The sequence below is a fragment of the Urtica dioica genome, chromosome 6 (genome assembly GCF_054948205.1).
Source record: "Urtica dioica subsp. dioica isolate 48M chromosome 6, U.dioica_male_clone48M_v1_H2, whole genome shotgun sequence".
NCBI classification, from domain to species: Eukaryota; Viridiplantae; Streptophyta; class Magnoliopsida; order Rosales; family Urticaceae; genus Urtica; species Urtica dioica.
Genome location: NC_142761.1, coordinates 31,132,341 through 31,153,631, shown reverse-complemented (window position 1 = coordinate 31,153,631; position 21,291 = coordinate 31,132,341). Strand labels below are relative to the sequence as shown.

The 21,291-nt window shown below is 41.4% G+C and overlaps 3 protein-coding genes and 2 long non-coding RNA genes across 8 annotated transcripts; all 5 read left to right on the top strand.

Moving 5' to 3' along the window:
• Positions 1 to 2,195: 2,195 nt before the first annotated feature.
• On the top strand, positions 2,196 to 2,991 carry LOC149393639 (uncharacterized). Its single transcript, XM_089618100.1, has 3 exons — positions 2,196 to 2,636; positions 2,708 to 2,800; positions 2,872 to 2,991. The coding sequence occupies exons 1-3, from the start codon at positions 2,352 to 2,354 to the stop codon at positions 2,989 to 2,991; spliced, it is 498 nt and encodes a 165-aa protein (XP_089474226.1). The 5' UTR covers positions 2,196 to 2,351.
• A 6,452-nt stretch (positions 2,992 to 9,443) lies between these two features.
• LOC149393638 (uncharacterized) lies at positions 9,444 to 12,142 on the top strand. 3 transcript variants are annotated; one of them, XR_016299868.1, is made up of 4 exons: positions 9,444 to 9,752; positions 10,440 to 10,544; positions 10,936 to 11,045; positions 12,011 to 12,142. It is a non-coding gene; the product is annotated as an uncharacterized LOC149393638 (long non-coding RNA). The 3 variants fall into 3 exon arrangements; XR_016299866.1 differs by lacking the exon at positions 12,011 to 12,142 and having other exon boundaries at positions 10,936 to 11,554; XR_016299867.1 differs by lacking the exons at positions 10,936 to 11,045; positions 12,011 to 12,142 and having other exon boundaries at positions 10,440 to 10,747.
• Positions 12,143 to 12,885: 743 nt separating this feature from the next.
• On the top strand, positions 12,886 to 14,556 carry LOC149393637 (uncharacterized). The gene has a single exon (XM_089618099.1). It carries the CDS (start codon positions 12,886 to 12,888, stop codon positions 14,554 to 14,556), a length of 1,671 nt encoding a protein of 556 aa, XP_089474225.1.
• A 1,725-nt stretch (positions 14,557 to 16,281) lies between these two features.
• On the top strand, positions 16,282 to 16,899 carry LOC149393636 (uncharacterized). The gene has a single exon (XM_089618098.1). The coding sequence runs from the start codon at positions 16,282 to 16,284 to the stop codon at positions 16,897 to 16,899; it is 618 nt and encodes a 205-aa protein (XP_089474224.1).
• A 574-nt stretch (positions 16,900 to 17,473) lies between these two features.
• On the top strand, positions 17,474 to 20,172 carry LOC149393635 (uncharacterized). 2 transcript variants are annotated; one of them, XR_016299895.1, is made up of 4 exons: positions 17,474 to 17,782; positions 18,470 to 18,574; positions 18,966 to 19,075; positions 20,041 to 20,172. It is a non-coding gene; the product is annotated as an uncharacterized LOC149393635 (long non-coding RNA). The 2 variants fall into 2 exon arrangements; XR_016299894.1 differs by lacking the exons at positions 18,966 to 19,075; positions 20,041 to 20,172 and having other exon boundaries at positions 18,470 to 18,777.
• The last annotated feature ends 1,119 nt before the right edge of the window (positions 20,173 to 21,291 follow it).

The following is a 21,291-nucleotide window of genomic DNA, read 5'->3' as shown; positions in this document are numbered from 1 at the left end:
AAAACGAAAGCGAGCCGAGTGCGAACTAAATTGGGCCAAGAAAAGCATCTTTTACGAGTTGCCGTACTAGTCAGATTTGGAGTTGAAGCATAACATGGACTTTATGCACATAGAGAAGAACGTGTGCGAGAATCTTCTCGGAACCATGCCCAGCTTAGAAAAGAAGAACTACGACACGGATATGGCGAGGTTTGATTTGATGGACTTGGGCATCAAGACCGCTCTCCACTTGAAAAAACAAGGGGATTTGTGGTACAAACCGCGAGCATCGTACACCTTAACCCTTGATCAGAGGCAGCGATTTACCGAGTTCCTCCAATTTGTCAAATTTCCAGATGGGGTCGCTGGGAATTTGAAGAAAAATGTGACTGCTGATGGAAAGCTCACAGGTTTGAAGTCGCACGATTGCCACGTGATCTTGCAGAGGTTGTTGGCTGTTGGTATTCGTCCTTTTATGACAAAAGAAATACATCAGACGATCTCCGAGCTTTGCAACTTTTTCAAGCTGATAAGTTCGAGAACCTTGAGAGTAGAAGATCTTGAAAATGCGCAAGAGTCTATCATCGAGATCTTGTGTAAGCTTGAGATGATATTTCCACCAGCTTTTTTCACGATCATGATTCACGTGGCGATTCATCTACCAGAGGAAGCATTGTATGGCGGCCCGGTGCATATGCAGTGGATGTACCCATTTGAGAGATACCTTGGAACGTTAAAACATTTTGTCAAAAATAGAGCTAGACCAGAAGGTTTATTGCGGAAGCTTATGTTGTACAAGAAGCTCTAACGTTCGTTGCAAGGTATCTTGAAGATAAAAAAAGTGTCGATGAAGTTCAAGTGCGAGAGCTCTATGTTTTTCGATCCGAGATGTGTGTCCCTTATGGGATGATGAAGCCGATAGTATTAGACGATGAACAGAAAGAGAACGCGGAGTGGTACATCTATACCAACTGTCCTGAAGTGGATCCATATTTGACGTAAGTTATCGTTGAGAATGTGTTTCAATTCATTCTTTTATATATTTCTATTGAAGTAATGTTTTTAATAACAGTGAGCATTTGGATCTCTTGAGCGAATCTGGAATTCGCAATATTGAAGCGGAGCATAGAAAGAGGTTCAAAATTTGGTTTGAGAAGAAAGTAATAACACAATATCAATGCAATTTTTTGATAAACGCACAAGTGCTAATCAATGCTTTCTTTCGTAATCAGATTTTTGATATGAAAGCTAGTGGTTCTGACGTGTCTGACGAGCTCTATTCGCTTTCTATCGGTTCCCTTCAAGTCGCCTATCAATATCCGAGCTGCTTTGTAAATGGCGTGAAGTTCATCACTCGTCGTCGCGATAATCAACGAGTCACTCAAAATAGCGGTGTATGTGTGCTTGTGGATGATTTCACTTACTGTGGTCGAATGAAAGACGTCATCGTCGTGAACTATAGGCATAACTGTAGTGTTGTATTGTTCAAATGCATTTGGTACGGTGACAAGTATCATGCAAACCGACTAGTGCACACCGATAAGACTACTGGAGAAACAAGTGCTTATACTGCGAAACAGTGGTTTAAAGAGGAGCCGTACGTACTCGCGACTCAAGCCAAACAAGTTTTTTACATCGAAGATCTTGTTAAAGGCGGCGACTGGGAAATCGTCCAGGAATGCAATCATCGAGGGATTTGGGACATTCCTGAAGTTGACCCCTCAAACTCAGCCTCGATCCCATTGACTATAGAGTTGTCAAACATCGAGCGTTTGAATCATCAACACGAAACCGATGAAGCTGAGTTAGTGACTGTCGTTGACGATTATGAAGAAGACGATGAGGAAAATGAGAGACGGGTCGTTTTTGAGGGAAAAGATGTTGATGTCCATATAGAGGATGATATTACCATTATAGGCATAGATGACGATGAATAAGTAATATCTTTTTTCTATGTTTATTTACTATAGTATGTAACCACGGTTTTCCTCCGCCATATGTGAGGTTTGTTAATAATAAAATCCGTGGTGTCGTCGACGTTTTTTTTAAACAGAAAACTAATATTTATTTACTAATATTGTTCACATCTTACAGGATGTCAGATGCAGGTGGAGATGAGTCTCCGCTAGAAACACCGGGTTCCCAAGGTCCTAAGAAAACAAGGGGACCAACAACCAGCTGTACTTCGGCAAAAGCAGCGCTTGGGGTACCCGATGCGAAAGTTGTTAGGTATGACCCAATCAACCAAACCTTCTACCAGGACGTAAGGAAAACAATAAAAAAAGGTAGGAGTATTCAACAACCGCGTCGGCGCTTTGGTGAAAGTCCATATCCCGGTCACACTTCGTGATTGGAACGAAGTGACGCCCCAGATGTTGGGCAATATTCTGAGCGCACTTCATTCCGAGTACACTTTCGTGTACAAGGATGATGAGACCGAGGAGCTGCTTCCGGCGGATTGCTTTCGTCATCAGATTGACCAGACTATCATTCGCGATGCAAAGCGAATGAGGCGCAACCAAAAGTCTAGATTATCATGGACTTTCTTAGGCAAATGTTGTGGGCAAATAAATGTCGCCAAGAAAGAAATCCCAAAAGGATATCAAAAAGACGATTGGGAGAAGGTGATAGAGGAGTTCGCAACTGACGATTGGAAGGTAATGTATAATTCAAAAAAATTATGTTATCTACTATGAAATCGAATTATAACGCAATTTAATATGTGCAGAAAAAGTCTACTCGCAACAGGGACAATTCAAAGAACAAGAAAACGAAGTCCACACAAGGGTCGATTTCTTTCTTGGCTCATCGACATTTGAACGTAAGTTTATTCTAATTTTGTAATATTTTTTTGCAGTAAATACATTACTCATATTTTCATAAGAACTGCAGAGTAGGGAAGATGGGACTTTGGCCTCGGCGTTAAACACGTGGGAGAAAAAACATCAAGATGATCAAGGCAATTGCACGACAGATTGGACGCAACAAGCATTTGTAAGTTACTTGTGTTAATTACTTAATAATCAAGTTTCGATAATCTTAATAATTTTTTTAACATATGTTTGAAGGCGCGAATTATGACTCAAGTCGAGGATATTCAGTGACAAGCAGCGGAGTCAGGCCAAACGTTTGACATAGACCAGGCGGAGCAGAACGCGATGGATACTGTTCTCGGGCAACGTCGAGATTGTTATGTCGGGATAGGTCCCTCGATCCCGAGATCCTCGTATCTCTTGGCTCAGGCTCAGGACGACAGCTCGTCATCAGGTTCTTCATCGAGGCGCGTTCCAGATCCAGTGGTTAGCGAGCTACAAGCAGCGTTGGCTGCACAACAGGCCGCAATGGAAGAGATGAGACGTGAGCAACGAGCTCAGATGGAGGCGTTTCAGTGACAGTTCTTTGCCTACACACAGCAGCATCCGTCTCCCATGCAGACATCCCCCGCGATGATGCACCCTGGGACAACGCCGCCATCAGCTTCAATGCCGAATGTTCAGATGCCGTCATCCGCTTCTATGCCGAATGCTCAGACGCCGCCACCAGCTTCAATGCCGAATGCTCAGACGCCAAATTCGGTAGAATTTCAGCAACATCGTTCGAGCGGCAGCGCACGAGGAAGATCAGGCGGAAGAGGAGGCCGTGCATTCAAGAATTGGAAGACTTCGAGTGAAAAAGGGAAACAAAAGGAATAGATTGTAATTTTTTTTAATTTATTGAATGTAAATTATCAAATTTTATGAATTTAATATTAGAATTTCTATTAAATTATTTATATAATTATTCTAATTAATATTATATAATAATTATTATTAAAATTATTTAATTAATTTAACAAAAAAATTATTTAATTAATTTTTATAGGCTGATTCTATTAGAATCAGCATTTAAAAAAAAAACTATAGACAATCAGATGCGACTAGTCGCATCTGATACTTTCGCGGGAAAAGTATCAGATGCGACTAGTCGCATCTGATTGTATTGTAACCCGCCAAAATATTAGGCGGATAATTACTATCAGGTGCGACTAGTCGCTTCTGATAGTTTTCCCGCGAAAGTATCAGATGCGACTAGTCGCATCTGATACTATATATCCCGCTTTAATATATGATTTTAGAGTATATTTAGGTGCGACTTTTGGTGACTTTCAGGTGCGACAAGTCACACCTAAAATCATCTGGTGCGGACCTCCACTTTGTCGCATCTAAAGTCGCACCTCATGCTATATTCTATACTAGTGTTGGCCGATTCTCTTTGTTCCTCTTAGAGGAAATTTGTTTCCTCCTTTTCTTTTGGCAAGTATCTTGATACATTTAAGCACAAAATATTCTCTCTTTCTCTTGGGTGTTTGGGCGCCTATCATGCTCTCTAGAAGGAGCTTCTAGAAGCTTCTTCATTTGTTCATGACAACATGAGAAAGGCCCATTAAGAATTTTCAATAAAATTCTTATGAAATGAAATCAATTCACAAGGCCCAATTATTCTAATTTGGCCGAGTGACATTAAGTCATCAAATGACTTTGTCAAAAAATTTATTGACATTCATTTCATCCTATGTCTCAAAAGACAAAAATACCCTTTTGACAATTTTCGTTCTTGTTCTGACTTAGCTTCCAGTTTAACTATTCCTACTCGATGTGATTCGTGATAGTGACCTCATGGATCGAAATGAACAAAGCTTGAGCTAAACACTTGGACTCAAAAGTTCACAAAACCTTTTCCAAGTTTAGCTTAATGTCAACTGACTCCAGTAAAGAGTTGAGACTGAAAATCTCTCGGTTCAAATGAATTTATTTTCTACTCAAGAATTCAACCTAATTGTAATGAGTGGATCCACAGAATATTATCAGTGTTTACCCTTCATAAATATCATCAGCTAGTCAAGATTTACAAAATTACCATTTTACCCTTCTACCTGTTATTTCCTCAACTCCTTTGTCGCTTGTGAATAAGTTAGAAACAATGTATTGACGAGGAGCTAACAAGTCACATTGTTTCACCCAAAAAAGTCAAGACTCAATTTGGACACTGGCCAGTTCATTTATTCACACTCCAAGGAACAAAGCATGAGGTGATATACATTGCATTTCAGCAATCTTGTACATGAATTCCATATCTATGAGAACTTCACAAAGTTACTCATGACATTCTCACAACTTAGTACTTCACCAATAGGCCTTGTTCGGAATCACATAGTGAGTCCGAACTCTTACTTTCTCAAATGAGAATACGTAAGGTGTGAAATGGCATGTCTCATTTCAGGATTAAGGTAAGCACGATGCAATTCATACGTAGTGACTTCGAGACATAAGAGGTTAAATGGTTTGTTCTTATCTTGTCTCTAGAAGTGCACTGGTCAATTCAGTACCTTCGGAAGATACCTAGAAGAACTATAGAGTGTCCAACTCTCAATGCCTCATAACCAGACACCATAGATTCTTCTAACAATCATACTGAGGTCAATAGTCCTTTGACCCTTGGATTGCGAATATATCGTTTTAAGCAAACTACAAAGAGTTTATTCATGCAAATCTACATTTGTCTCTTCGTAAGTTGTTTAGTTTGTTTATGGACTAAAGACTAATGTTTTTATCATAAAGCTTCAAACAGACACGAAAGAATGAATGAACGTTTCAACTTTCTATTAATGAATAAGCAATAACAAGCAAGAGTCTTCACGAGACTTTATTACATCAAATGTACAAAATAAAGACTACACCTCTTCTTGTGGGCACCATTGACAACCACATATTCATGAGCAAATATTGGCTTCCCTTTTCATTTCACACGGCCAAGGAGTCTTCATGACACCTTAGTTTTGTTTCCTCTTTTGTTTGCTTCTCCCTTGCCTTGTCAAAAAAATGTCAAAAAGATTGACATCATATGACAATGTCAAAAAAATTTATTGACATTCATTTCATCCTACGTCTAAAAAGACAAAAATACCCTTTAGACAATTTTCGTAAAACTTGTCTCGTTCTTGTTTTGACTAAGCTTCTAGTTTAACTATTCCTACTTGATATGATTTGTGAAAGTGACCTCAAGGATCCAAATGAACAAAGCTTGAGCTAAAACACTTGGACTCAAAAGTTCACAAACCTTTTTGAAGTTCAAATGAATTTATTTTTTACTCAAGAATTCAACTGACTCCACTAAAGAGTTGACACTGAGAATTTCTCGGTACAAATGAATTTATTTTCTACTCAAGAATTCAACTAAATTGTGATGAGTGGATCCACTGAATACTATCTATGTTTACCCTTCATGAATATCATCAGCTAGTCGGGATTTACAAGATTACCATTTTACCCTTCTAGGTTATTTCCTCAACTCCTTTGTTGCTTGTGAATAAGTTAGGAACAATGTATTGACGAGGAGCTAACAAGTCACATTGATTAATCCAAAAGAGTCATGACTCAATTTGGACACTAACCAGTTCATTTATTCACATTCCAAGGAACAAAGCATGAGGTGATATATATTGCATTTAAGCAATCTTGTACATGAACTCCATATCTATGAGACCTTCATAAAGTTACTCATGACATCTTCATAACTTAGTACTTGACCAATAGGTCCTGTTAAGAATCACATAGTGAATCTAGAACTCTGACTTTCTAAAATGAGAATACATAAGCTATGAAATGGCATGTCTCATTTCAAGATTGAGGTAAGCATGATGCAATTCATACGTAGTGACTTTGAGACATAAGAGGTTAGATGGTTTGTTCTTATCTTGTCTCTAGAAGTGCACTGGTCAATTCAATACTTTCGGAAGATACCTAGAAGAACTATAGAGTCTCCAACTCTCAATGTCCCATAACCAGCACCATAGATTCTCCTAACAATCATACTGAGATCAATAGTTTTTTGATCCTTAGATTGCGAATATATTGTTTTAAGCAAACCATGAAGAGTTTGTTCATGCAAATCTACATTTGTCTCTTCATATGTTGTTAGGTTTGTTTATTGATTAAAGACTAAGGTTTTATCATAAAGTTTCAGACAAGGAAGGATGAATGAATGTTTCAAATTTTATTAATAAATAAGAATTTACAAGCAAGAGTCTTCGTAAGACTATATTACATCAAATGTATATAAATAAAGAATACAACTCTTCTTGTGGGCATCATTGACAACAAACTCCCACTCTACTCAAAGAAGATGTGTGTAGTCCTTCATGCCTCATCCATCTCGATGTTGGTCGGAGACCTTGTTTGCTAGGGCCTTGGTGAATGGTTCTACCAGGTTGTCCATCGATGAGATCTTCTTGACCTCCACGTCTCCGCGCTGCACGATCTCTCGAATCAAATGGTATTTCCTCTCAATATGTTTAGAGTGCTTATAGCTTCGAGGTTCCTTTTAATTAGCGGCAGCCCCACTATTATCACAATAAAGGATCATGGGCTCTTCGACATTTGGAACAACTTCCAAATACTTAAGGAATTTTCTAAGCCATATAGCCTCTTTGGATGCTTCACAAGCAGTCACATATTCTGCTTCCATTGTGGAGTCAGCAATGCAAGATTTCTTAATAATCCTCCACACAATAGCTCCACCATTAAGGATGAACACATATCCCGAAGTGGATTTTCTGGAATCCTTATCCGCTTGAAAATCAAAGTCGGTATATCCCGTCATATTTAGGTCAATACCTGAATATGTAAGCATCAAGTTCCTGGTTCTTCGAAGATACTTGAGAACATGCTTAACAGCAATCTAGTGCTCGGGTCTAGGGTTGGATTGAAAACGGCTAACTACGCCAACTGCGAAGCATATATCAGGTCTAGTGCGAAGCATAGCATACATGAGACTTCCTACGGCTAAGGCGTAATGAATTTTTCTCATGTCCTCAATCTCTTGCGCAGTCTTGGGAGACTGGTCCTTAGAGAGTGAGACTCCATGCCTAAAGGGTGTTTGACCCTTCTTAGAGTCTTGCATCGAGAAGCGATCCATCACCTTATCAATATAAGATGCTTGAGAGAGCTACAAAGTCTGGTTCTTCCTATCTCGAATGATTTGGATCTCCAGAATATACATGGCTTCTCCTAGATCCTTCATATCGAATAGCTTTGCCAGCCAGAACTTCACCTCAGATAACTTACCCACATCATTACCTATGAGTAATATATCATCGACATATAGTACAAGAAACACAACTTTACCTTCGTGTATTAACTTGTAAACTCATGGCTCATCTATTGACTGCTCAAAGCCAAATCTCTTCACAGTTTCATCGAATCTAATATTCCATGACCTAGATGCTTGCTTTAATCCGTAAATGGACTTAAGCAACTCACAAACCTTGGTCTCATGACCTTCTTCCACGACACCGTCTGATTGAGCCATATATATACGCTCGTCAAGATTGCCATTCAAGAAGGCAGTCTTGACATCCATTTGCTAGATCTCATAGTTGAAGGCTGCAGCTATGGATAGAAGTATGTGGATGGATTTAAGCATTGCAACTGGCGAGAAGGTTTTTTCATAGTCAATCCCTTCTTGTTGGGTATAACCCTTAGCCACAAGTCGTGCCTTGAACGTCTCGACGTTCCCATCTGGACCCCTTTTCTTCTTGTATATCCATTTACACGCTCCGGGTTTAATCCCTTCAGGAAGGTCTATATGTTTCCAGACTTTGTGGACATACATCCATTTCAACTTTCATGGCATCAAGCCAAAGGTTTGATTCAGAACAAGCCACCGCTTGCCTATAGGAAAGAGGGTCGTCCATGTCAGATACGGCTACGAGAGTGTCTTCATAAGACATGTACCTGTCAGACTTTTGAGTAGCCCTCCCACTACGTCGAAGTACTACTTGACGAGATTCTGATGAATTAGGTTGTGTTCCAGTTAGGGTAAGAACAGTTCTTACAGATGAGGTAGAAGCTTCCTCTCCCAAGTTTTCTTCAAGTACAATTTTGCTTCTTGTAAAGGATAAACTTTTGAATCTCGCCGTTTGTAATTTACGGTTAATAAATGAGCTTTCGTGTGTTACAAGTAAGTTCTTGAATGAATTATGGACGTTGAAGTTTATCGAGTTAATTTAAATTATCTTAAGGTGATGGAAAATCTCGGAATAAATAAAGGATTTATCGAGTTCGTCTCGAATAATAAATTATTTTCCGAGGAAATATGCCGGAATTTAATTTAAGAAATAAATTCTCAAGGACGAGAATTATTTCCGAGAAACCTTAAATATATTTAAATTAATCAAGAACGAACGAGGAAAGTCTCGGTTTGAATAACTTAATTAAAAGTTCGAGCGAGTACGGGTTTTAGTCACAAAATTTTGTGACAAGGACGTGATTGTAACATTTTTGGAGCTATTTGAAAATAAAAATGTGAGTTTGGGGGTTGATTTAAGAAGATGCAGGAAAAAATGGGTTTGATGAATAAATTCATTTTCTTTCTTCTTATCCCCTCTTTCTCTTATCTTCTTCTCCTTCTACTATGTTCTTCACGTCGCTTCTTTTTTCTTCTTCCCCTCTACTCGCGCGCGATTCTGCAGAAAACAAGAAAGGAAAAAAAAAAATTCAATCGCCGCCGCTCACCACCAGCCGCGCCACTCAGCCACCACCACCTCGTCCTTCCTTCTTTCTTCCTCGTCTTCCTCTCCTTCGTCGCTCTGCCTCTCGCGCAACTCACAGCCACCGCGCGCGCGCCTCGCCGAGGAGAAGAGTCGCCGCCGCCGAGTCGCCGTGGCCGCTGACCGAGGAAGGACACCGGAAATCAAGTGAGAACGTGCCGAGGAGATCGATTTCATAGCAAGCAAGGTGAGGAAATTTCTTCTCCGAAATCAATTTTGAAGTTTAGGGATTTGGAATTTGATTTGGGGATTTCGAGTGCTAAGGGGATTCTTGAGGAATTTTATGTGATTTATGGATGTTTGAGCTTGATTGGTGATGTTGATAATTGGAATTGGAGTATTGAACTCGAATATCTTGGATTTAGTTTGAATTTTTGGCCGAATGTCATGGATTGGTTTGGAGATTTGAATTGTTGGGGCTCTTGAATTTCTGGAGTTGTTTGATGATTATAAGACATTTCTGTGATTGTTAAATGTTTGGGTAAGGAGTTAAAGTCATGTATTGATGTGGTTTGATTTGGAATTTGATGATGGCCGTGTGGTTCTTTGTTGTGGCCGTGAGTTTACTTGGCCGTGAGACTTGTTTTGGGTATGTGATTCATTTTGATTATCGTGATTTGATTTGGAATTGATGAAAGGGATTTGAGATGTGATATATGTAGGCTCGGTTTTTATGAGTGGTTTTTAATATAGAAATGTGAAGTTTATGTCAACTAAAATGTTTTGTTGACAAGTTATATGGTTTATTGACATGTTTGAGAATTTATGACAAGTTGGAAATGTTGTGACGTTGAGGTTTGAGTTAGATGTTCGTTTCGAGTCGGGAACTTGATTTTGGGAATTGATCGCGATGTTTGTTTTCTGAATTTCACAGCTCAGTCACAGATCGGATAGAATCGAGCGAGAGCCGGTAGAACTGAACGCGTCGAAGCCGAAGTATAGTGAATTCAGAAAAAGTTTTTAAAGCTCGATCTCACTCGTGAGTCGTTTATCGCTTTATAGCGTTAGACTCGAGTCTTAATTTTGGATTTGAGATTTGTACTCTAGGATTATTAATTATTTATTAAGAGATGTTTGAGAATTTAATTTTTGGTTAATTCATTTAGAATTCTCGATTCGTACTATTTTCGGATTATTTCTTTAATTTATTTAAGACTCGTTAAAATAAGGATTTTGATTTTATTTCGTACTCATTCTCTGGTACGAATTCGTATGAGTCTTGAATAAGTTTAGATTCCGAAAAGCCGAGAAATAAGTGAATTCAATTCTCGAACCCCTGAACCGACTCGCAGTGAATCCCGATAACAAACCTTAAGCTTGTCATCACCTTTCGGATCATTGACTGATGAGATTTCAACTTTGGGTTTTAGTTTCTCGACGCTTCAGAACGTGTTAACGCTCCAGGACGTGTAGAGTCTCGGGAAGCGTGAAAAGCAAGGAAACTCCGGAAGTCAACCAATTTTCAGACGATCTTTTCCGGGTAAGTGTGGAGACTTAAGTCAACTACATACCAAGGGAATAACCCTGTTTACGTGCATTATTGCTTGTTAGTAAACAAGAATAGGAAAAGCTTTAAAATCGAATAATCTCAAAGATTAAGGCTTCGGCCGCTTTTCCTGAAAACTTAGCGTGAGTTCGCTCAATAAGTTCAAACGTAAGATTTGTGAAACCCAGCCTTTGATATGTGATATAATCTTTCTTTAGGATTTGTGATTGACCCGTTAGAACGGGGGAGACAGGAGAGCCATGTTTAACTCTCGAATTCAAATCGAGGGTAGAAGTACCGGGAGTCACATCCCGAGTCTTCAACCTAAAACACTAACGAGCATAAAAGGGAAATGAAATATCTTTCAGGATTTATCCTGAGTCGCTCTCCTGTAAGTAGCATAGGTGTGTACTCTGAGTGCAGCAGAGTACCCGAACCTTAAAGAATTGTTGCGTCGATGGTACCAAAACGAAATGGACCCTGACGGGCTATGAGGGCCTGGGGGATGGCGCTGAGTACTCATTTATCGGGAAGTCGACCAAGAGTCGCACCCGATCTTAATGCCAGGTTATGAGGACCTGAAGGACGCACCTTGACGGGCTATGAGGGCCTGGGGGTTGCGCCGACGCCGAATGAAGTTGGTACCATTAGTGGATCCCAGACAGACGTTAAAACTCTTAGGCCGCCGGACGACTGCTGCTCGAAGTCTAAGGCTGGTCTCTTGTCGTTCTGAAGGTTATAGCGGGGGATGTGTGTAACCTTAAAGACGACAAGTACTAGTTAGAGTGTGTACACACGATTCATGCTCTAGAACTTGTTAGATTTGCATCCTTGCATTCTTATGTGCTTGTTTGCACGTCACATGATATCACATGGCATTTAGTCGCTTTATTTTTCTAAGTTAGACTCCCACTTGCTGAGTCAATCGACTCATAGTTTTATGACCCTTGGTAATGTAGAGAAGGGCAAGACGGCGATGTGAGCAAGGAAATGAAGACGAAGATCGGACGTGTATCTCTTGACCTTTGGGCTAGTGGAGACTCACCTGGGATCAACCTCTTCTATAGTTATAACTATATTCTGTTGAACCCCTTCCATAAACTAAGCTCCTAAAACTATCTCTTGTAATTATTACGTAAACCCAGGAGCGGTTATGTAAATATTTAGAGTCGTAGTGAGACTCAAAGTTTGAATTGAGAAAAACGAAAAATTTACCCAGGTTTTTATATAACGACTTATAATACTTATATGATATCGTATTACGTTTAACATAAGTATTATGATTATTATGTTGATTTGATTCTGTTTTTGTTGATATGAGATATAGTATTATATTGATGCTGTGACTTGTGACGTAACCCACCGTCGCGGCTCGTGAACCGGCGACGAGAGGTCGCGGGTCGTGACAGGTTTTGTGGTATCAGAGCCCAGGTTTAACCTTTCCTGTAGACTTGAGATACACGTTTCCGGTACGGATTGCGGGATCATGCTGAGCTTACTGTTGCCTTCTTTGTTGATAGGACGCGGATAGTTAGTAAGTAGCGACATGATTACCCGTTTTGGAACCCGTCTGACTAAGCCTCGGGAAATGCTAGTCTCTTTCTGGGAGTCTATAGATTTGTGTAGATAGTGATAGTTGCCATGTGACGTGTAAATAGTAAAGGCATGAATGCAGGTTGTATATATCTTTTTGACTTGATGTAGATATGAGAAATGTTTATGAGATCTCGTTTTGAGTTAGGATCGTGTGTTGATATGTTTTCTTTTCTCGCATTCTCGATGTTGTGACTTGGATTTTAGCCATGCCCTCTTCCATGTGTAGAATTGAGCAGGCATGGGGCCTAGACGAGAGCCGTCTAATGCCGAGAATGTTACAGCGGCGGATCTCACAGAGATGAGACGCGCGCTAGAGAGACAAGCTGCTGACGTGACCCATAGACATGAGATGAATCGGAGGTTCACGCAGCACCTAGATGAGCAGAACCGCACGATCGCAGAACTCTTAACGAGGTTGGACGCGCCGCCTCAACAGCACCCAGCGCCTCCAGTTCCAGGAGTACGACTAGAGAATCCACCGCCAGTGCTTGTGGATCCTCCTGAGGAGCTAAACTTCCAGATTGCTGACGTCGTTCCTCCTGTGAGCAAGCCGGTATATGAGAGGTTTCGAAAGCAGAAGCCTCCGATGTTTGACGGTCATGGGGATCCAGCTGCAGTGGAGAATTGGGTGAAGAAAATGCAGCAGATCCTCAACTACATGCAGCTGTCCGATACCGAGAGAGTGGCTTGCGCTGTGAATCAACTGGAGGATGAGGCTAGGGGCTGGTGGGAGGTGATGGCGTCGACTGAGGATGTTCACTCAATGACGTGGGTTCATTTTCTCAATCTCTTTCACGGGAAGTACCTGAGTGAAGCTAACCTGTCGAACAAGGTACGCGAATTCATGAGCCTACGACAAGGTTCAATGTCGGTATCAGGATATACGACAAAGTTCGACACGTTAGCCAGGTTCGCTCCTTCCCTAGTCCCTACTGATCAGGCTAGAAAGATGAAATACATGCACGGGCTCAATGTGGATATCGTGAGCCAAGTGGATAGCGGCGATGATGGACCTCGCTCTTACGCTAACGCTGTGCAGAGAGCTTTGCGGATTTCCGGTTGGAGCGAGAGTGATCGGAGTCCTGCACCGAAACCAATTGCTGCGACACCTTCTGAAGCTGCGGGCCTAAAGCAGAGCGAATCGAGAAAAAGATTCAGATCCCCATCAAGATGGGAGAGTCGGCCACAGCGAGGAGACGGAATGAGGTCCCAGCAAGGCTTGAGTTATCGACCTCAGGGAAGTTCTGGAAACCGATCACAGTCGCTAAACCAGAGCAGAGGACGTGAAGATAGCGGACGTTCAGGGGCGCCTAGTAAAAAGCCTAGGACCTCTGGAAGCAATCAGTCACTGGTGTGCCGAAGGTGTGGCAGATCGCACGAGGGAGAGTGTTATGCTCGTGCGCTGGTGTGTTTCAGATGCGAGAAAGAGGGTCATCTGTCTCGGGTATGTGAGAATCCAGAAGTAAAGACCCCTGCACCCAAAGAGCAGCCGAAAGCCAATGCCAGAGTCTTCTCCATCCGTGAAGAAGAAGTACGAGCAGGGTCGCCCACCGCTGTCACCGGTCAGATTTTTGTGGATTCCTTCTCTGCATATGCATTGATAGATTCAGGAGCCACACATTCATTCATCGCATCTAGGAAGTCTGATCAGTTAGGTGAGCATCAGAAGGAATTCTCGTACCCGTTCGTTACGGCTACGCCTTCTAGAGAAAAGTACCAGTCGTTATGCTGGTATAGAGATGTGCCTATCCGAGTTCATGATCGGATAATGAAAGCAGACTTGATAGAATTGGAAATGGTAGAATATGACGTAATCCTTGGAATGGATTGGTTAAGTACCCACCATGCAATCATAGATTGCCGAAAGAAGTCGGTTCTATTCCAGAACCCAGGACTTGGACCGCTGTAGTTCCAAGGTTCCTCTCGGAAATTGAGTTTTCCGATCGTATCGGCGCTAAAGGCTGTGAAGATGATGCATCAGGGATACGCTAGTTACCTTGCAAGCGTGGTAGACGTCACGAAGACAGTCAAGCCACAGCCGCATAAGACTCCAATTGCTAGAGATTTCCTTGATATTTTTTTTCCTGAAGATCTTCCAGGTCTACCTCCTGATCGAGAAGTTGAGTTCAACATAGAGCTCATTCCAAGAACAGCTCCGATATCGAAAGCTCCATATCGTATGGCTCCAGCGAAATTGAAAGAACTCAAAACGCAGCTACAAGAGTTGCTTGACGAAGGGTTCATACGACCAAGCCATTCGCCTTGGGGAGCCCCAGTCTTGTTCGTTAAGAAGGCAGATGGTTCCCTATGGCTCTGTATTGATTACCGTGGGTTGAACCAGGTGACGATCAAGAATAAGTATCTGTTGCCACAGATTGACGATCTTTTTGATCAACTGTCAGGAGCGACGGTGCTCTCAAAGATTAACTTGCGTTGTGGATACCAACAACTGAAGGATTACGAGACCTGGTATACTACCCATGATCTAGAGCTTGCTGCAATAGTGTTTGCGCTCGAGATATGGCGACATTACCTGTATGAAGTCCATTGCGACATCTATACAGACCATAAGACGTTGAAGTATCTTTTCACTCAAAAGGAGTTGAACATGAGCCAAGGACGTTGGATGGAACTCCTGAACGACTACGACTTCGATCTGCACTATCACCCTGGTAAGGCCAGTAAAGTAGCAGATGTTCTTAGTCGTAAGTCTGTAGCGTCCTTAGCAAGTGTTGTAGAAACGTCTCTCCATCTGAAGGATGAGGTGCAGCAGCTTGAGCTTCAGCTAATCACAAGCAGGTTAGCCGCTCTTAGCTTACGTCCACTACTGCTTGAGCAGATCAAGGATGGTCAATACACAGAAGAATATCTTCTTGGGAAAATGTTTGAGGCTCAAAACGGTAAAGAGGGTGGACTTTAAGTTGGACGAGAACGAGGTTCTAAGGTGCAACGGATGAGTTTGTGTGTTGTCCAACGAAGAAATCAAGAAGCAGTCGATGAAAGAAGCTCACGGGACACCGTATTCGGTACATCCAGGTGTGACAAAGATGTATCAAGACTTGAAAAAGGTATATTGGTGGCCAGGAATGAAGAGAGATGTAGCTGAGTTTGTTCAGAAGTGCCTAACTTGTCAACAAGTTAAGGCAGAGCATCAAAAACCAGCTGGACTACTGCAACCACTTGAGATTCCACAGTGGAAGTGGGAGCAGATAACGATGGATATTGTGTCAGGATTGCCAAAAACCACAGCTGGACACGACTCAGTTTGGGTTATTGTTGACAGATTGACCAAGTCAGCTCATTTCCTGCCCATCAAAACCACTCACACCGTGGATAAGCTCGCTGAACTCTACATAAAGGAGAATGTACGTCTCCATGGGGTTCCTAGCTCGATTGTTTCTGACCGTGATGCTCGCTTCACATCCAGGTTCTGGAAGAGATTGCAAGAGAACCTGGGAACTCACTTGAAGTTTAGTACTGCTTTTCACCACCAAACCGATGGTCAAAGCGAACAAACGATCCAAGTATTGGAGAACATGCTTCGAGCTTGTGTTTAGAATTCCAAGGCTCGTGGAGTCGTTACCTTCCGCTAGTTGAGTTCTCGTACAACAATAGTTATCAGGCGACAATTGATATGGCGTCGTATGAAGCTTTGTATGGGCGGAAGTGTCGCTTTCCAGTTCATTGGGATGAAGCTGGTGAGAACAAATTTGTCGGACCTGAGATGCTAGAGCAGACCACAAAAGCGGTTAAGAAGATCCAAGCTCGAATGAAGACGTCACAAAGTCGTCAGAAAAACTACGCTGACAGCGTAGAAGGCCTCTTGAGTTTAGAAGCAGGAGAGAATGTTTTTCTGAAGATCTCACCCTTGCGAGGAGTTATGAGGTTTGGAAAGAAAGGAAAGCTCAGTCCAAGGTATGTTGGACCTTTTGAGATCATTGAGCGTGTAGGCAAGACAGCTTATCGCTTGGCGTTGCCGCCGTCTATGTCCAACCTTTATAATGTATTCCACGTGTCCATGTTACAGAAGTATGTGTTTGACCCTTCGCATGTTCTACAAGAGCAAGAGGTTGAGATCTCTCCTGAAGTCAGATATGAAGAGCCATCTGTAGCGATTCTTGATCGCAAGGATAAAGTTTTAAGGAATAAGACCATTCCTTTGGTCAAGGTTTTGTGGAAGAGGCATGCTGTGGAAGAAGCTACATGGGAGCTCGAGAGTGAGATGCAAAAGAAGTACCCTACTCTATTTTAAGTTTCGAGGACGAAACTCTTTAAAGGGGGTAGGGATTGTAAAGGATAAACTTTTGAATCTCGCCGTTTGTAATTTACGGTTAATAAATGAGCTTTCGTGTGTTACAAGTAAGTTCTTGAATGAATTATGGACGTTGAAGTTTATCGAGTTAATTTAAATTATCTTAAGGTGATGGAAAATCTCGGAATAAATAAAGGATTTATCGAGTTCGTCTCGAATAATAAATTATTTTCCGAGGAAATATGCCGGAATTTAATTTAAGAAATAAATTCTCAAGGACGAGAATTATTTCCGAGAAACCTTAAATATATTTAAATTAATCAAGAACGAACGAGGAAAGTCTCGGTTTGAATAACTTAATTAAAAGTTCGAGCGAGTACGGGTTTTAGTCACAAAATTTTGTGACAAGGACGTGATTGTAACATTTTTGGAGCTATTTGAAAATAAAAATGTGAGTTTGGGGGTTGATTTAAGAAGATGCAGGAAAAAATGGGTTTGATGAATAAATTCATTTTCTTTCTTCTTATCCCCTCTTTCTCTTATCTTCTTCTCCTTCTACTATGTTCTTCACGTCGCTTCTTTTTTCTTCTTCCCCTCTACTCGCGCGCGATTCTGCAGAAAACAAGAAAGGAAAAAAAAAAATTCAATCGCCGCCGCTCACCACCAGCCGCGCCACTCAGCCACCACCACCTCGTCCTTCCTTCTTTCTTCCTCGTCTTCCTCTCCTTCGTCGCTCTGCCTCTCGCGCAACTCACAGCCACCGCGCGCGCGCCTCGCCGAGGAGAAGAGTCGCCGCCGCCGAGTCGCCGTGGCCGCTGACCGAGGAAGGACACCGGAAATCAAGTGAGAACGTGCCGAGGAGATCGATTTCATAGCAAGCAAGGTGAGGAAATTTCTTCTCCGAAATCAATTTTGAAGTTTAGGGATTTGGAATTTGATTTGGGGATTTCGAGTGCTAAGGGGATTCTTGAGGAATTTTATGTGATTTATGGATGTTTGAGCTTGATTGGTGATGTTGATAATTGGAATTGGAGTATTGAACTCGAATATCTTGGATTTAGTTTGAATTTTTGGCCGAATGTCATGGATTGGTTTGGAGATTTGAATTGTTGGGGCTCTTGAATTTCTGGAGTTGTTTGATGATTATAAGACATTTCTGTGATTGTTAAATGTTTGGGTAAGGAGTTAAAGTCATGTATTGATGTGGTTTGATTTGGAATTTGATGATGGCCGTGTGGTTCTTTGTTGTGGCCGTGAGTTTACTTGGCCGTGAGACTTGTTTTGGGTATGTGATTCATTTTGATTATCGTGATTTGATTTGGAATTGATGAAAGGGATTTGAGATGTGATATATGTAGGCTCGGTTTTTATGAGTGGTTTTTAATATAGAAATGTGAAGTTTATGTCAACTAAAATGTTTTGTTGACAAGTTATATGGTTTATTGACATGTTTGAGAATTTATGACAAGTTGGAAATGTTGTGACGTTGAGGTTTGAGTTAGATGTTCGTTTCGAGTCGGGAACTTGATTTTGGGAATTGATCGCGATGTTTGTTTTCTGAATTTCACAGCTCAGTCACAGATCGGATAGAATCGAGCGAGAGCCGGTAGAACTGAACGCGTCGAAGCCGAAGTATAGTGAATTCAGAAAAAGTTTTTAAAGCTCGATCTCACTCGTGAGTCGTTTATCGCTTTATAGCGTTAGACTCGAGTCTTAATTTTGGATTTGAGATTTGTACTCTAGGATTATTAATTATTTATTAAGAGATGTTTGAGAATTTAATTTTTGGTTAATTCATTTAGAATTCTCGATTCGTACTATTTTCGGATTATTTCTTTAATTTATTTAAGACTCGTTAAAATAAGGATTTTGATTTTATTTCGTACTCATTCTCTGGTACGAATTCGTATGAGTCTTGAATAAGTTTAGATTCCGAAAAGCCGAGAAATAAGTGAATTCAATTCTCGAACCCCTGAACCGACTCGCAGTGAATCCCGATAACAAACCTTAAGCTTGTCATCACCTTTCGGATCATTGACTGATGAGATTTCAACTTTGGGTTTTAGTTTCTCGACGCTTCAGAACGTGTTAACGCTCCAGGACGTGTAGAGTCTCGGGAAGCGTGAAAAGCAAGGAAACTCCGGAAGTCAACCAATTTTCAGACGATCTTTTCCGGGTAAGTGTGGAGACTTAAGTCAACTACATACCAAGGGAATAACCCTGTTTACGTGCATTATTGCTTGTTAGTAAACAAGAATAGGAAAAGGTTTAAAATCGAATAATCTCAAAGATTAAGGCTTCGGCCGCTTTTCCTGAAAACTTAGCGTGAGTTCGCTCAATAAGTTCAAACGTAAGATTTGTGAAACCCAGCCTTTGATATGTGATATAATCTTTCTTTAGGATTTGTGATTGACCCGTTAGAACGGGGGAGACAGGAGAGCCATGTTTAACTCTCGAATTCAAATCGAGGGTAGAAGTACCGGGAGTCACATCCCGAGTCTTCAACCTAAAACACTAACGAGCATAAAAGGGAAATGAAATATCTTTCAGGATTTATCCTGAGTCGCTCTCCTGTAAGTAGCATAGGTGTGTACTCTGAGTGCAGCAGAGTACCCGAACCTTAAAGAATTGTTGCGTCGATGGTACCAAAACGAAATGGACCCTGACGGGCTATGAGGGCCTGGGGGATGGCGCTGAGTACTCATTTATCGGGAAGTCGACCAAGAGTCGCACCCGATCTTAATGCCAGGTTATGAGGACCTGAAGGACGCACCTTGACGGGCTATGAGGGCCTGGGGGTTGCGCCGACGCCGAATGAAGTTGGTACCATTAGTGGATCCCAGACAGACGTTAAAACTCTTAGGCCGCCGGACGACTGCTGCTCGAAGTCTAAGGCTGGTCTCTTGTCGTTCTGAAGGTTATAGCGGGGGATGTGTGTAACCTTAAAGACGACAAGTACTAGTTAGAGTGTGTACACACGATTCATGCTCTAGAACTTGTTAGATTTGCATCCTTGCATTCTTATGTGCTTGTTTGCACGTCACATGATATCACATGGCATTTAGTCGCTTTATTTTTCTAAGTTAGACTCCCACTTGCTGAGTCAATCGACTCATAGTTTTATGACCCTTGGTAATGTAGAGAAGGGCAAGACGGCGATGTGAGCAAGGAAATGAAGACGAAGATCGGACGTGTATCTCTTGACCTTTGGGCTAGTGGAGACTCACCTGGGATCAACCTCTTCTATAGTTATAACTATATTCTGTTGAACCCCTTCCATAAACTAAGCTCCTAAAACTATCTCTTGTAATTATTACGTAAACCCAGGAGCGGTTATGTAAATATTTAGAGTCGTAGTGAGACTCAAAGTTTGAATTGAGAAAAACGAAAAATTTACCCAGGTTTTTATATAACGACTTATAATACTTATATGATATCGTATTACGTTTAACATAAGTATTATGATTATTATGTTGATTTGATTCTGTTTTTGTTGATATGAGATATAGTATTATATTGATGCTGTGACTTGTGACGTAACCCACCGTCGCGGCTCGTGAACCGGCGACGAGAGGTCGCGGGTCGTGACACTTCTAGGTTTTACATCTTTCATAAAGTCCTCCTCAAGGAAACGAGCATTCGTGCTAACGAAAGTCTTATCGTCCTCGGGACCATAGAAAGTGAAACCTTTGGATTCCTTTGGATATCCAACAAACAGACACAATTCTGACCTACTAACCAACTTGCTAGTCTTTTGCCTTAGCACGTGTGCAGGGCAACCCAAATTTGATGCGGCCAATATTTACTTTACCGCTAGTCCATCGTTTATAAGGAGTACCAGGAACCGTTTTAGACGGAACTTGATTCAGAATGTAAGCGGCTGTTTCGAGGGCATTTATCGAAAAGGAAAGAGAGAGTGATGAGTAACTCATCATTGATCTAACCATCTCCATAAGAGTTTGGTTTCTTCTCTCTAACACTCCGTTTCGTTGAGGTGTGCCAGGTGAGTAAGCTGAGAAGCGATACCTTCTTCTTTAAAAAAGTCATCGAACTCTACAGACATATACTCATCACCTCGATCGGATCGAAGGATTTTGATCACTTTCCCAGTTTCCTTTTCCACTAAAGCCCTAAAGACCTTAAATACGTTAAAGGTCTCGGATTTGTGTTTGAGCAAGTATACAAAACTAGTAAAGGTAACGAAGTATTCGTATCCTCCACGTGCCTGTTGACTGAGCGGACCACATACATCAGAATGTACTACTTCCACAACTCAATGGCTCTTCGACCCTTATCGGAGAAAGGTTGCTTAGTCATTTTCCCTTCTATACAAGATTCACAAGTAGGTAGTGAACCTATCGCAGAAGCTTGGAGTGGACCGTCCCTCACAAG

What these genes read in the sequence shown, in the direction of transcription:
- LOC149393639 (XM_089618100.1), top strand. Translation starts at nt 2,352, where the DNA reads ATGTTGGGCAATATTCTGAGCGCACTTCATTCCGAGTACACTTTCGTG. An exon ending in TCGCAACTGACGATTGGAAG is followed by an intron (nt 2,637 to 2,707) that starts GTAATGTATAAT and finishes TAATATGTGCAG; the next exon opens with AAAAAGTCTACTCGCAACAG. An exon ending in TGGCTCATCGACATTTGAAC is followed by an intron (nt 2,801 to 2,871) that starts GTAAGTTTATTC and finishes TAAGAACTGCAG; the next exon opens with AGTAGGGAAGATGGGACTTT.
- LOC149393637 (XM_089618099.1), top strand. Translation starts at nt 12,886, where the DNA reads ATGGGGCCTAGACGAGAGCCGTCTAATGCCGAGAATGTTACAGCGGCG.
- LOC149393636 (XM_089618098.1), top strand. Translation starts at nt 16,282, where the DNA reads ATGGCGTCGTATGAAGCTTTGTATGGGCGGAAGTGTCGCTTTCCAGTT.